Source organism: Sciurus vulgaris (assembly GCF_902686455.1).
Source record: "Sciurus vulgaris genome assembly, chromosome: 9".
Lineage (NCBI taxonomy): Eukaryota > Metazoa > Chordata > Mammalia > Rodentia > Sciuridae > Sciurus > Sciurus vulgaris.
In genome coordinates, this window is record NC_136469.1 from 21,206,936 (window position 1) to 21,220,305 (window position 13,370).

General features: G+C 39.6%; 1 protein-coding gene across 9 annotated transcripts in view; it reads right to left on the reverse strand.

The window, feature by feature from the left end:
• The window catches only part of INPP4B (inositol polyphosphate-4-phosphatase type II B), a 781,666-nt gene that overhangs the window by 76,540 nt on the left and 691,756 nt on the right, over nt 1-13,370 (reverse strand). For all 9 annotated transcript variants that reach the window (XM_079154820.1, XM_079154821.1, XM_079154817.1 and 6 more), the window contains 3 exons: nt 6,129-6,301; nt 4,457-4,580; nt 3,295-3,412 (listed from right to left, as the gene is read on the reverse strand). In XM_079154820.1, coding sequence (XP_079010946.1) covers nt 3,295-3,412; nt 4,457-4,580; nt 6,129-6,301 — 415 coding nt within the window. The remainder of the gene's footprint in view (nt 1-3,294; nt 3,413-4,456; nt 4,581-6,128; nt 6,302-13,370) is intronic.

Below are 13,370 nucleotides of genomic sequence, written 5' to 3' on the forward strand. Positions count from 1 at the left end.
AACAGAGGGCTGAGGTTTATTTCACATCTTTCAAGAATATTTAAGAATCAATGAGTCAGTGCACATGTAAAAGCTGCTCTGGAAGGTGACATGTTTTACATAATTTCTCTGTGATAACTTTGTATTACCTTCAGATATAATTGACATAAATGCATCTATTTAATGGTATAATCCAGAGTTTTAACAAGTTTACTGAGTGGTACAACCATAACCATAATCCAGTTTTAGAACATTTCCATCACCTTAAAAAGATCTTTCATGCCTGTCAATCCCCTCCCATCGCCAGCCTCAGGAAGTCTCTACAGACTTTACTTTTCTGCTTATTTCATACGAATGGTTTCATACAATGGGTAGACTTTTCTGCCTGTCTTTTTCACTTCACATAACGTTCTTGATGTTACTTGTATCATAGTTCGTACCAGCAGTCTGTTTCCTATTATGACTAGCATTCTACTTTATAGATATACTATAAGACAATTTGCCTATGCTGTCATGAGTTGACAGAAATTTGGATTTTTTTCATGATTTTGGTTACTAGGAATAATGCTGCTGTGAACATTCCAGAAAAAGTTTTTTGTTTGAGCACCTTATTTTCTCATGAGTATATACACCTAAGAGTTCATATTTAACTTAATAAGAAACTGCCTATTTCCAAAATTGTGTACTGTTTTACATTTCCACCAATAAATACGAAAGTTCTAGGCTTTCCATGTCTTTGCCAACACTTATTTTTTTCTGACTTTTTGATTATGATGATTCTAGTGTGAGTAAACTGGTATTTAACTGTGGTTTTAATTTCATTCTCCTAATGATTATGATGTTAAATATGCTTTCATGTGCTTATAAGTCACTTATAAGATGTATTTGGTAAAGTATTCAGGTTTTTGCCCATTTCTAAATTAGGGTCTCTTTTTTTTTTTTTTCATTGTTATTTAGATGCAAGCCTTCTTTAGATGTTCCAGGAGCAAGCTCTTTTCAATATATGATTTGCATGTTTTTGTCTCAATCTGTGACTTATATTTACATTCACTTAATAATGTTTTTGATGCTTAAAAGTTTACAATTTTGATAAAATCCTATTATCCACATTTTCTTTTATGTATCTTGATTTTTGTGTCCAAAGAACTCATTATCTAACATAACTTATAAATGTTTTCCCTAGAAGTTTCATGGTTTTAGCTTATATTTAGATCTATATGAATTAATTTTTGTATGTGGGTCTAAATTCTTCTATTTGCATATAGATAACCAATTGCCACAGCATCATTTTTCAAAAAGATTCTGTACTCATCGTTAAGTTATATTTGTTGAAAATCAATTGACTTTAAATATGAGAATTTATTTCTGAACTCTAAATTCTGTTCTGATGACCTATGTATATGCATACTTAGACCAGTACTATATTGTTTTGATATTGTAGTATTATCACAAATTTTGAAACCAGAAAATATAAATCCTTCATACAAATTTTGGGGAGTATTCTAGGTCCTTTTCATTTACTTAAAATTTTAGGTTTAGCCTTCCAATTTCTGCAAAAAAGACTACTGAGATTTAGACAGAAATTGTACTAAATCTATAGATCCATTTGTGGAGAAGTGCCATCTAAACAATATTGAGTCTTCCAACGCATGAACACAGACTGTCTCTTCATTTATTGGATCCTATTAATTCCTCTCAGCAACTATTTTGTGTGTTTGGCATACTCTTCCTAGACAACATGTTAAATTTATTCCTATTTATTCTTTCTGATTCTGCTGTGAATGGAATTGTCTAAATCACCGTCTAAATTTCTGACAACTTTCAGGACTGTGGCTTTTCCTGCTCTCCAGGGCAAATCAGGTCGGTCCCCTGGACAGTGAAGTTGCAAGGGTTAGTGAGGAGCTTTGTCCTGGGAGACCTGTGAGGACAGTTCTGCTTGGTGGGAGCAGCCCTCAGGAAAAGCACCACAAATCCCCACGGCTGCTGTCCAGTGTTCCCTGGCTTTCAGGAATAACTGCTTCTAAAATCGTCGTATGCCTTTGATGGAGTCCCTTAGTCCTAACCTGGTGGTTTGAGATGACTCTGCCAAACTGCTCACGTTGCCCTTCTGGAAATCCTGTTCCCTCTTTATGACGACATGAGAACTTAGGTACTACTTGAGGAATTTCCTCAGAAAAAGTCTCCTGCACTTGATTTGCAAATGCTCTGGTAAGCACCCCTTATAAATTGTGAGAAAAATATCAGGTTCTCACTTTTGACAGTAAACTTCACAGTAATAGACAGAGCTGTAGTACTTCCCAGTGTGTATATGAGCAATTTTATTCCTTTTTCTTCCAATGAAAAGCAAATGAAGCATAATCTTCAAATGAGATGTTCAGTTTTATGAGGATGAGGGTTGGTTTGTTTGTTTTCCTCTCTTTATGTGCAAAACAGTCACCTTTCATTCAACCATGTGGCTCTCCACATCCTTCAAACAAATATTATATGTTTATCACAGATAGGAAGATGAATGTATTTTGTTTTTGTTTTTTAGACTTCACCTCTTCTTCATTTTTTTCCAGCTTGAAAGGTGTTCTTCCTTTTATACATTCACATTTTCATTATGATCAGAGAATGTTTTAATCTTTAAATAACCTCATTCAGCACTTAAAATGGCTAACACTAGAATAGTTGAAAGTTGGAGGAATTCTGATTGCAACAACTTAACTACAGGATATAAGTTTTCTATCAGAGGTCTATTTTATACACATTCATTTTTCTTAATTATTTCTGATACTTTGCCCATCATATACTGACCTTCAAAGCTATATATTTAAAACATTTCTCGGAAATTTCACAGCCTGAGAATGAATTGTCAAAAATAATTAAGAAAAATGGTGGTATACGCCCCTGCCATAAGAATATATCTTCCCTAAAATGTTGCTGCTTTTAACTGAATTTAATTTAAAGTCATCTCAAGAATTATGGAGCTATTAACTGAATGATTCCCGCAAAAGTAAAAACATCCAGAGCTTTAGACTAGATAGCTATAAAGAGAAAAATGTTCTTTACATGCATGATATTATTGTAAATTTCTCACATTTCATGGAGGAGCATTACCAGACTCACCTGACTACAATTTACAAACATTTAAGACTCTACAAGTTTTTCAAGATCTTACCCTGTCACATCACAGGTACTTACTTCTCACCAAAAAAGAAAAGATAACAAAGGAAAACCAAACTCAAACAAACCTGAATTCTCCAAGGCTCTTTTGCCAGGAATAAATACAATATAACTAACAAAGCACAGCCTGTCAGAAATGGTCACACTCACCGTCTTCCTGTTATAACTGGCAAGACATCATTGGATTTGGCTTCTATTATTTTAAATGCTACTTTCTTCAAGTCAGAAATGCCAACAGCCATGTCCTCTAGCATTCCAATTTCATCACCTAAACAAAGAAAAAGGTGCCTCTTTACAAACACACATATAAAGGAAAGGTCAGGAGCTACTACCCCTCCCTGCTGGAATTTGTTCTAACAATTTAGAGAAAGAGTTTCTGAATGTGGTACATCTATTCCACTGGTTGGTCCTCACATGCTGAAGGTTTTCATCAGAGAAATAAGAACTGTTCCAATGAACTTTCTGGAAGGCAATGTATCCTTTGAGGAAAGAAGGTCACACACTTTTACTTGGAGGCTGGAGAGATTGTAACTCGTTTAGACACCATTTTATTGGCAGGACTGATATCTGATTTCTGTAAGCAGAGATCACTGAACTGACCACCACTGACCGAGGCTCCTGATAGGTTTGTATCTCTATATACTAACTAATAAAGCCTAAGAAAGAGATAGTTAAATAGGATTCTAGATCATCTCTGTCCAATAAAAACATAATATTACAAATAGAATTATAGATTTTAATTTAGTCATATTTATAAGTGAGTAAAATTTAAAAAGGAAACAATAATTTTAATAATATATTTTACTTAACCCAATATATCCCAAAGGCCATTGCAACTATAAATCAATATAGAATTATTAATAACTAATATAAAATTCCCTTCTTTACTAATCTTTGAAACTGGGATGTACATCTAGAATATATTGATTTGGAGTAGGCCTATTTCAAGGGTTCCATGTCCACAGGAGCCTCCAGTAGTGAATAGTGTAATTCTAGACATTAGTATTGGGATTTTCAAATCTACTCATTGAAAATATGTGGGCAAGGAGCCTTTCATATTAAAAAAAAAAAAAAAAAGCTAGAAGGCTTTTCCAGAGTCTATTCTGAAATAATCTATAATTTAATTTTCAAAACATAATGGGAAGTCAAAGTAAGTTACAAGGTGAAAGACTGCAAAAACTAAAAGGTGCATTATTCTTGTAATATTTGGTACAATAAAGATTTACGTCTTGTTTTTACACTTCCCTGAGAAGTTGATGGTTAAATATTATGGAAAGGGATAGAATGGCAACATGTTCTGAGCAGTACTCACTGTAGGTACTCAGCAGTCCTTCATATTGGACAATCAACCCCACCGTGTGAAGCTGCTGCAGGAAATTGGGGTCATGCAAACTCGTGTGTAATTTGATGATAAAACCACAAACCAATCCAGCAAGCTAAAAAAGAAAATCATTGAAGAAATGTACTGGGGTCAGCAAGCTTATCAGTTCAATTTTTAAATATTTTTAGACTTTTGAGACATCACAGATTTAATTAAAAATTCTCAAGTATAAGCAACAAAGTTACAAGTCTTCATCCATACATATTAAAATAAGTTGGCAGTCTTTGATCCAGCTAGGCTGTGTATAAAAGACTTGGGGAAGATAGGATAGCAAAAGGGTAAAAAAAAAAAAAAAAAGTACATGGCCTTTGCAAAGTTTGGGCTTTATCTTCAAATGGATGTCTAAGATTTCTACCAATGAAACCACCAAAAATTACTGAGCACTTCCAAAGCATGTTAATTATGATTTCTACATACAGAATAGAGGCAATGGCACTTATTTACAGAGTCATTGAAAGGACACAAGAACTATATATTAAGTAGAGCATACTTCCTGACACGTGGTTAGCTCCATTGGCCATGAGATTGTTTAATAGTGGACAGAGGCAGTTTGGTTAAAATACTCCCATTGCATGAAATGCTTACAAAGGGAGTCCTTTTGTCTCCTCCCTGCATGTGTTCTGTCTGTAAACTCAACCCTGGGGGTGCAGGCAGGTGGGAAAAAGAGAGGCACCAGCATGGTGGAGTAGTGGGGTCCTGTAGGCAAAAGAGCTAGTCCTGGCAAACTTCCAGTTCAAGCCTTACTGCCCTGAAAACTTATTTTATAAACAAAATAAGGGAAAACATTAGGCCTTTGGTTTTTTGGGCGTGGCTTATTTCACTTAGCATGATATTCTCCAATTCCATCCATTTATTTGCAATTGCCATAATATTATTATTCTTTATGCCTGAATGTTTTCCCTGATAAGTGGAGAATGATATATAATGGGGGTGGGGAATGAGAAAAGAATGGAGGAACTTTAGAATATGTAGAAGGAAATGAGAGGGAGGGGGCTATGAAAAATGGTGGAACGAGGCAGACACCATTACCCTATGTACATGTATGATTACACAAATGATGTGAATCTACATTGTGTACTACCATAGAAATGAGAAGATGTACTCTATTTGTGTACAATGAATCAAAATGCACTTTGTAAAAAATTAAAAGCTAAATTAAAAATAAATAATAAAAAAATAAGGATTATTGTGAAACCCTGTCCTTGGATTTATAGGGAAACTTGGAAAGAGATCCCCTTTGCCCAGTCCTAGCAGAGAGAGGTCCCTTTCCTGACAGGTCAGTAGACCCCAGGATGCAACACAAGGGTGGGTCCCCCTTTCTTCACAGACTCCAGGCCTTGGCCAGTGGAATGGACAATTCAGAGACTTGGCCATCTCTCTTCAGAAAGAAATACCGAAGGTTTCAGCAGCTGCGTCCGTGTGAGTTTCTGCACATAGCTCTCACAAGAAAAAAAAAAAAACAAAAACAAAAAACAAAACCTGGTGCCCACGTCTTAAGAAAAGGATGTTTAAAAATAAAACTGCTGAAGGAAGAATTCTATCCTCATCCAAAAGAGGATGTGGATGCGTGGCCCAGCTCTGTGGGAACAAAGCGGGCACCTACGGCTTGGCTGAAGACGACGTCTCTTCGCAGAGTGAGCGTCAGGCACTGGGGCAAGCTGCAGGCCAGCTCCTGGAGCAGCACGAAGGTCAGCGACTGCTTGGCTCTGCTCACCACTTCTCCCATGCAGTCCTTCAGGGTGAGGACCAGGGGGCTCAGCTGCTCATACCAGTCCTCTGCAGGGAGCAAGAACAGTGGATTTGTGACGGAAGGTCTCGGTGTACACAGCCCATTTACGATTCTTTCAGCAAAGTAGAACAGACTATTAAGGACTTATAAAAATTTTAAAGATTAAATCTAGTGACTGCCCCCCTGAACTCCAAAAGTCTATACCAGCCACCCTTTGGATCTCCCTCATTGGAGGTACTGGCTTCCTTTGCTGTCTGCTCATCTCTAACTTGGGCACTGCTAGTATCTTAGTGGAAGGTGCCACCAGACTCTTCCTTTGTGGGAAATAGGAATTTTACTAGACTTCTTCTGCAGCCTTCACAGTTAGTTGGCCATTCAATTAGCTATGAAATATGTAACAGAGATTCATCTGCCCCTTGCCCCCTCTCGTCTACATTAATCCTTACCCTCCCCTGATCACTCTCTAACTGCTCCCCCTTCCTCCAGCCAGTCTGCTCAAATCCCCTCTTTACAGTGTTGCAAGGAGCTTTCTAGTCAGTTTGAAGTTAATTCCATCACTCGCTCTTGCCTCCTTACTTCAAAACAAATCACTAAAAGAGTCCAAACTCATCATAGACCCGCACCCCCATTATCTCTGCCTACCTGCCCAAGCCCACCTCTAAGAGCTTCAGATGCTGTCTTGAGTCCCTAGTGAACTGAAAAACACATTCTCCTAAACATGCACGACTCTCCCTTCTGTGATTTTGCAAAACCCTTGTCCTCTCCTAGAACACTTTCTGTACTTACTGGCCTGACAAGTACTTTTTCCCCCCTTAAATTGTAATCCGGGCTCCCCCTCCTCCCCTGCCCATGCCCCTGGAGTCTGGGTGGAGTTCACTTCCTCTCGTGCCCACAGCTTCCTGCCCTTCCAGCTGGGACCACTTGCACACTGTTTTCCTCTACAAGAAAGCGAGTTCACACAGAAGGAATTTACATGTAATCACTGAATCCTGAGAACCCAGCACAGTGACCAGCATGGAGCAGATGCTTGCATTTGAGTTGAATGAGTAAAGTTACAATAAACATAACCAAAGTTTCTCAACATGTACACAAGTATGAGAAGGTCAAGTTTTGACACTATTAGGGATTCAAGCATCTCTTCTTCAAGTATGGATCAAAACTGAAACCATCTGTACTATTTGTAGGTCTCTACTTCTAACATGGTTCAATTATGCAATCATGACTTTGGTCTATGATGTAAAGACCAGTTATATTCTATTTCAATTTGTTTGGAGAACAAAGTCCTGACAATTGTCAAATATAAATTTGGGGCTGTGTGACATCCCATTAACATATAAATAAATTAACACCAGGATGACAAATACAATTTAATAGGAAGGAGCACATGCTGCAAAATTAATTATGGAACAGGATTTGAGATGATATGATCTTCTCAGCACAAAAGGAGAAGCGTCATCATGGGTGATGTGTGTGGTCGATAACCAGTTAAGACCTTGAAAGAGTTACAGGGAACAATGAAAAGAATTGCCATCGCTGATGTGCCATGTCTACTGCCACTTACTTATTTTATGTTATGGCATAATAGACTAGATGAAATAAACCAAAGTAGTTGAAGGATAATTAATGACTCCAACTTAATAAAAAGATGTGCTCTTATTAACACTCTATGGAAACGGCTGTGTGATGCCATAATATAAAGTATATTAGGAACAATAGGGGTGACTATTGCTAAAACCTCATAGATTTCATGTTATTCTAGGAATGACAACCAGCAGAGAATGGGGAATTCAACAAATGCCTATTAAATCTGTAACCATTTAATAAAGAACATACTCTTATGGAACCTAGGATGGAATATGAACAATACTTCAATTCAGACAAACACTGACCATTAATTCTTAAGTGACCGTACGTGTAAAATGGAACATGAGAGTTCCATCATTTATTTTCAGAAGAAAAGACATCAGTGGACACCAAGGAGGAACAGCCTGCATTTTTATGTTTTTCCTGTTTGCATTCTTGTATCTCCCATTCTCTCTCTCACTCTCTCTAATGTTGCTTCCTGAATGAATGAGGACACTAAGACACACACAGAGAGACACGGCAGGGAAAAAAACTTTAACAAACTGACCCAGATTAGATGTTAAAAGATAACAGACTGTGGACAGACTGTGGACCAACTTTCTTTTTTTAATTGAGATGGACACTATATTTTTATTATTTATTTTTATGTGGTGCTGAGGATGGAACCCAGTGCCTTACGCGTGCTAGGCAAGTGCTCTACCACTGAGCCACGACTCCAGCCCCTCTGGACCAATTTGTGTGTGTGTGTGTGCTTGGCTCTGTAGGGATCAGTTTCTACTAAAAACTGCTTCAGCATAAAATCAGGCTTTTGTGCGGTAGGTGGCGCTGCTTTATCAGGCTGAAGGAGAAGTACTTGGTTACTCATTCCATTCAAGTAAGTGATTGCCACTGTTTTGGACACTTGCGTAGTCCCCGAACAACATGATCCTTTATTGAAGCACCTAGCATCATACTGTCCTGTGTCTGGAGGGCAGTAACTTGATTATGAATGGGACATGCTCCTTCTAGTTTGAAAATTAAAACATTAACTTAGGTGCCCAGTATTTTCCCCTTGAAAAATATTCACTGACAATTCAAAATAAACAGAGCCATTGGATTTTCTTGAAGGTCTTTAAAAGAGGAAGCTTCACAGACTTCCTTGATAGCATTAGGATGATTTCTTCCCTCACTCCTAAATTCATCATCATGCTCCTCTAGCCAGTTGACACTTGATCACAAATTGCCATCGGATAACCAAAGGGAAAGGGAGAGGGAGAAAGAAAGAGAGAGAGACAGAGAGAGAGAGAGGAGAGAGAGAGCACAACTGATTCTGATTTCTATTCCTACTAGAATAGGGGTAAAAACCTGGAAAAAAGAAATTCCAACTGATATTCTAAACCTATAAACAATGTTAGATACTCCTGATATAAGTAATATTTTGGCATCCATCTGGCATAATTATATACACTTTTATGGCTAAAGTTTAAGGAAAATGACAACAGAGGACAACATTAATTGTGAATGAGAAAATTACATGTATGTGAGCAAGATAAAATGTCTCCCAGACAGTACGATGCCTCCTATGGAGAAGTCTCCTGCAAATGAGCAAGGCAAAGATGAGAATTTTCTAGATAAAGAAACAGCATAAAAGAAAACTGCACCAACACATGCCAATTACAACAACTACAGATTTTCTTCTCTGGCAACATTCACGAGTTTAAAATCTCAAGGTTTTGAAATAAACACAATGGGGTCTGACAGGCCAAGGAAGCTGAAGTCGGTTCATAAATGGTCTTCTTGCTCCAGCGAACATTCCAAATCATGCGCACAAAGAACCCCAAATGCTGCAGCTTCTCTTTAAAAACCATTTTGGGGAAAGCAGAAAGCACCAGCTCTCCAGAGTCTTGAGACTGCTGTGACATGTCCCTCACGTCTGGATGCTTCCTGCTGTACTGTCACACGTGAACAGGTCATGACATTTTTTGGTAAGGATGAAGATGGTGTTCATTTTGCATCATCTCATCCAAGTCAGGAATTGTGGAACACATATTCGCCCGCACTTGTGAGTTTAGTCTCTTCCAGTTTCAGCCAAGACTCTGTGCCTATGTGTGTACACACACACAGGCTTTTGTGATGTGGCAGCTAAAGGCGCACACACCACGGGACTGCCCCTCACTGACACCTCTCACACAGCTCATCGGCCTGGCTGGCACTTAAATGTGATTCTCTCCCCTGGGCTCCTTTCAGTGACAGAGGAAAATATGAAGAGAATGTTTTAGTGTCTCTATAAAAACTTGCTGAGACTCCTTAACCCTGAGACCAACAAGCCTAGTCTTTCCTCAGGAAAACATAAAATGCATGTGGCTTAGCTGAGCTCTTCCTGAGCTTTGTAAAGGGAGTTGGAAGTCATCCAAGTAGCTCTGTTTTCCAGCCCTTTCCTTGCTGCTCGAACATATTCAAGTGAAGCTCGCTGAAGGATTCAAAGAATGACTGCCGGGTGCCCCCTCTTCTCCTCCACACACCATCTATTTTCTGTACAGGATGTTCCCGTCCTCTGAGCTCAATGGCTCTTACATTGCTCAGGAGAAAAATAAAAGAGCCAAATATCAACCAACTGTAGCAGAGCGTAATACTTTCTTTCCAATTTCTAAGCCATTTTCTTCTCAGGTGTTTGATCTTCTTTCCTCATTTAAAATAATTAACTCCACAAAAGCTTGTTATTTTTGTTATCACAACTTTTCAGACATACGAAGAAGAAAAGCTGAAAGATCGCACATCCGTTAGGCTTTATGTAAAGAGATAGGAGAAGCAATGCTTCCAGCTCAGAAGATTCACCTGGGTAAGGGGATGATGAACTGTGAAGTCATCATTAGAAATGCCTTAGAGGAGGTTGAGAATGTTCCCAATGTCCTGAGGTGGACACAGACCAGATCCACAGCTGAAGGGGTTTTACAGTACATCCAAACCCTGGTCAGCACAGAATGACAAACGTTCATGTCTGAGGGCTGGGGAGGGGGGAGTTCTTCTGACGAAAGAGTCTATGCCTTATATTTACCCAGAGATGTAAGTGCCGCTCTGAGTGACAGCCCTCTCTTGCAGGTATAATTTTACAACGTGAAAAATCACTGTAAAATTCATGAATGTGAACACAGAAGGGTCAATTACTGATACGACTTCCTCCGTAGATAGTTTAGAGCTAAACTTCTTTGTGTGGGTATAATGCCTGGGCCCACCTTTGGTCATAGATGCTAGATACCTGCACATAGGAGGTCTCTGAATACTCAGACATCTCCAGGGAAATGGAACACAGAAACTATGCTAAGTACACACCAGTGATCAGGGAAAGGAAAGCACTTGCTGGGCTTGGCTGCTTTGAACATTCTGCTGCTCACTCAGAACCCCTTCCGCCAAGCTCTCCTGCCCTTTTCCCTATCCTCATGTTCCATCTCCTGCTTCAAGTCTCCTGGGAACTGAAAAAACAACGTGCATTCATCTATTTTAACAAATGAGAGCCCACTGCTTTCATTAGCTTTGCATTACTACAATAAAATACCTCAGGTAACTGACTTATAGAGAGAAAAAGATTATTTTGGCTCATAATTTGGAGGTTCCAGTCAAGATCAGGCAGATCCATCGCTCTGGACTTCTGGTGGGCCTGCCAGATGACAATGACAGGGAGTGTGTGGCAGAGAAAACAACTCATCTCATATCCAGAAAGAGAAGAGACCAGATGTCTACCATCCCCTTCAAGGGCACAGCCCCAGTGACTTAAGGACTTCCCGCTGGACCTTTGGAAACATTCGAGATTCAAACCATAGCATCCAGCTCCTTTCTCTTACACTGCCATCATGAGAAAGTCATTCACTGGACAAACCGAATGTCTCACTTATGAGGTCCTATGGTGGGACTGATGTGGGGAACTCACGCCCCTACCCTTGAGTCACTTAAATAGCAGGGAAGATGATCTGGAAAGTCATACCTACAACTTAAGGGGTGGAACAAGTACCAAAGCAGCGGGGAGGGTCAGAGAACAAGTTGCAAAGACTCAGAGTTTGAAGGCAAGACCACTGGTCTATCAAGTCCACACTCACGCATGTGGCATCTGCTGGTCCCTCAAAGGAAGCCACGTGGGGAGAAATCTCAGGAAAGGTGGTGAGGTCACACCACAGAGTGAGGCTCTGTGAGAAGAGGGTCTGGGTAGGTGCCTGGAAGGGCGATGCCAAGTCTCATAAGTAGATGCCAGAAATTGAGCAGAGGGTGCCATAAGGGACACTGGAAGGGAGACTCAAGGACTCAAGAACTCAGAGAAAGCAGGAATGAAATGGAAGCCGGTGTTGAGCACGTCATCAAGGGAACCAGACAGAAAATGAGGTGTGGACAGTAACTACATAGGAATAGGATGGACAGGGCTAGGCGTGAGCAGAAGGAGAATGCTGCAGATATGTATGAAAAGAGCCCAAGCTAAAAAGCAAGGACAGACCTAGAAAGAATGGACATCAGGCCGGCAAGTGGCAAAAGGGCTGTGGTAGCCCAGGGAGGAGGCAGCGCAGTCAAAGGAATGCTGTGCTTCCTTTGACTCTACTACAGAGGCCACAAGAGTCTCATACAAAGGACAAAGTTGTATCTTAAAATCATTGTACTGTCTATGGGGGTACATGGCTGCTCTTGGTACCTTACAGATGGATTATAAATGAGTGCACTGCTCAACCCAAGATAGACTGCAATGAGAAAAACAGAGACGACCTTTCCTCATGTCAAGGGCGCCTTGTTGGTTTAAACCCTGCCAGTCTGAAAACACATTGTCATAAAACTTTCCAGTCTTGCTCTTAGAAAAATTGTAAAGGAAATGCATCAAGTGATATCCTGGTTGAACTCCTCATTTTGTAGCACAAAGTTGAAAGCCTTTAGTAAATTCTGCTAAGACAGTTTCCAGGAACTAAATCCATTAATCAAACAAGCTCTATATTTGTTGGAGCACAAAAGCTTTGAATTCAGGTTGTGCTGGGCCAGGAGGAGTCAAGATTCACATTCGTTGGGCTTATTTTTCCTGTGGACCTTAAATAAACTGTAACCTCAGGACTCTGGCCCACAAACAGGCTGGGTATTGGAGAATAAACTGTGGGTCACAAGTTACAGAGCAACTGGAAGTCACCAATATAGCTGCACCAGATAGCTCTTGTCATTTAAATACCACGTAGCATCTGAGGTTGGAACAGAGAGGCAGTGGATAAGAACCTGATAGAACTGAAGTACAGGCAGCCAGAGGACGACAGATGGCTACATTTCCACTATAAAGTGAAGAAGGGAAAGCAATATTTTCCCAATAATGTTCAAGACCAGGGGGATACAGTGCACCATATTTTTTTTATTCCTACAAATACAATAGAAATTCTTGTGCATAGATTTAATTTTTAAATGTTTAATAGGTAGGCAAGTAACTGAACATGCACAATACATTTCTTAGGTTGCCAAAGTCCCCCAGAGGGATGCATCATGTCCCTTGTTTTCCAACTATCCCCATTTCTCTGTGGCCATGAGCATTCCCATGTTTAT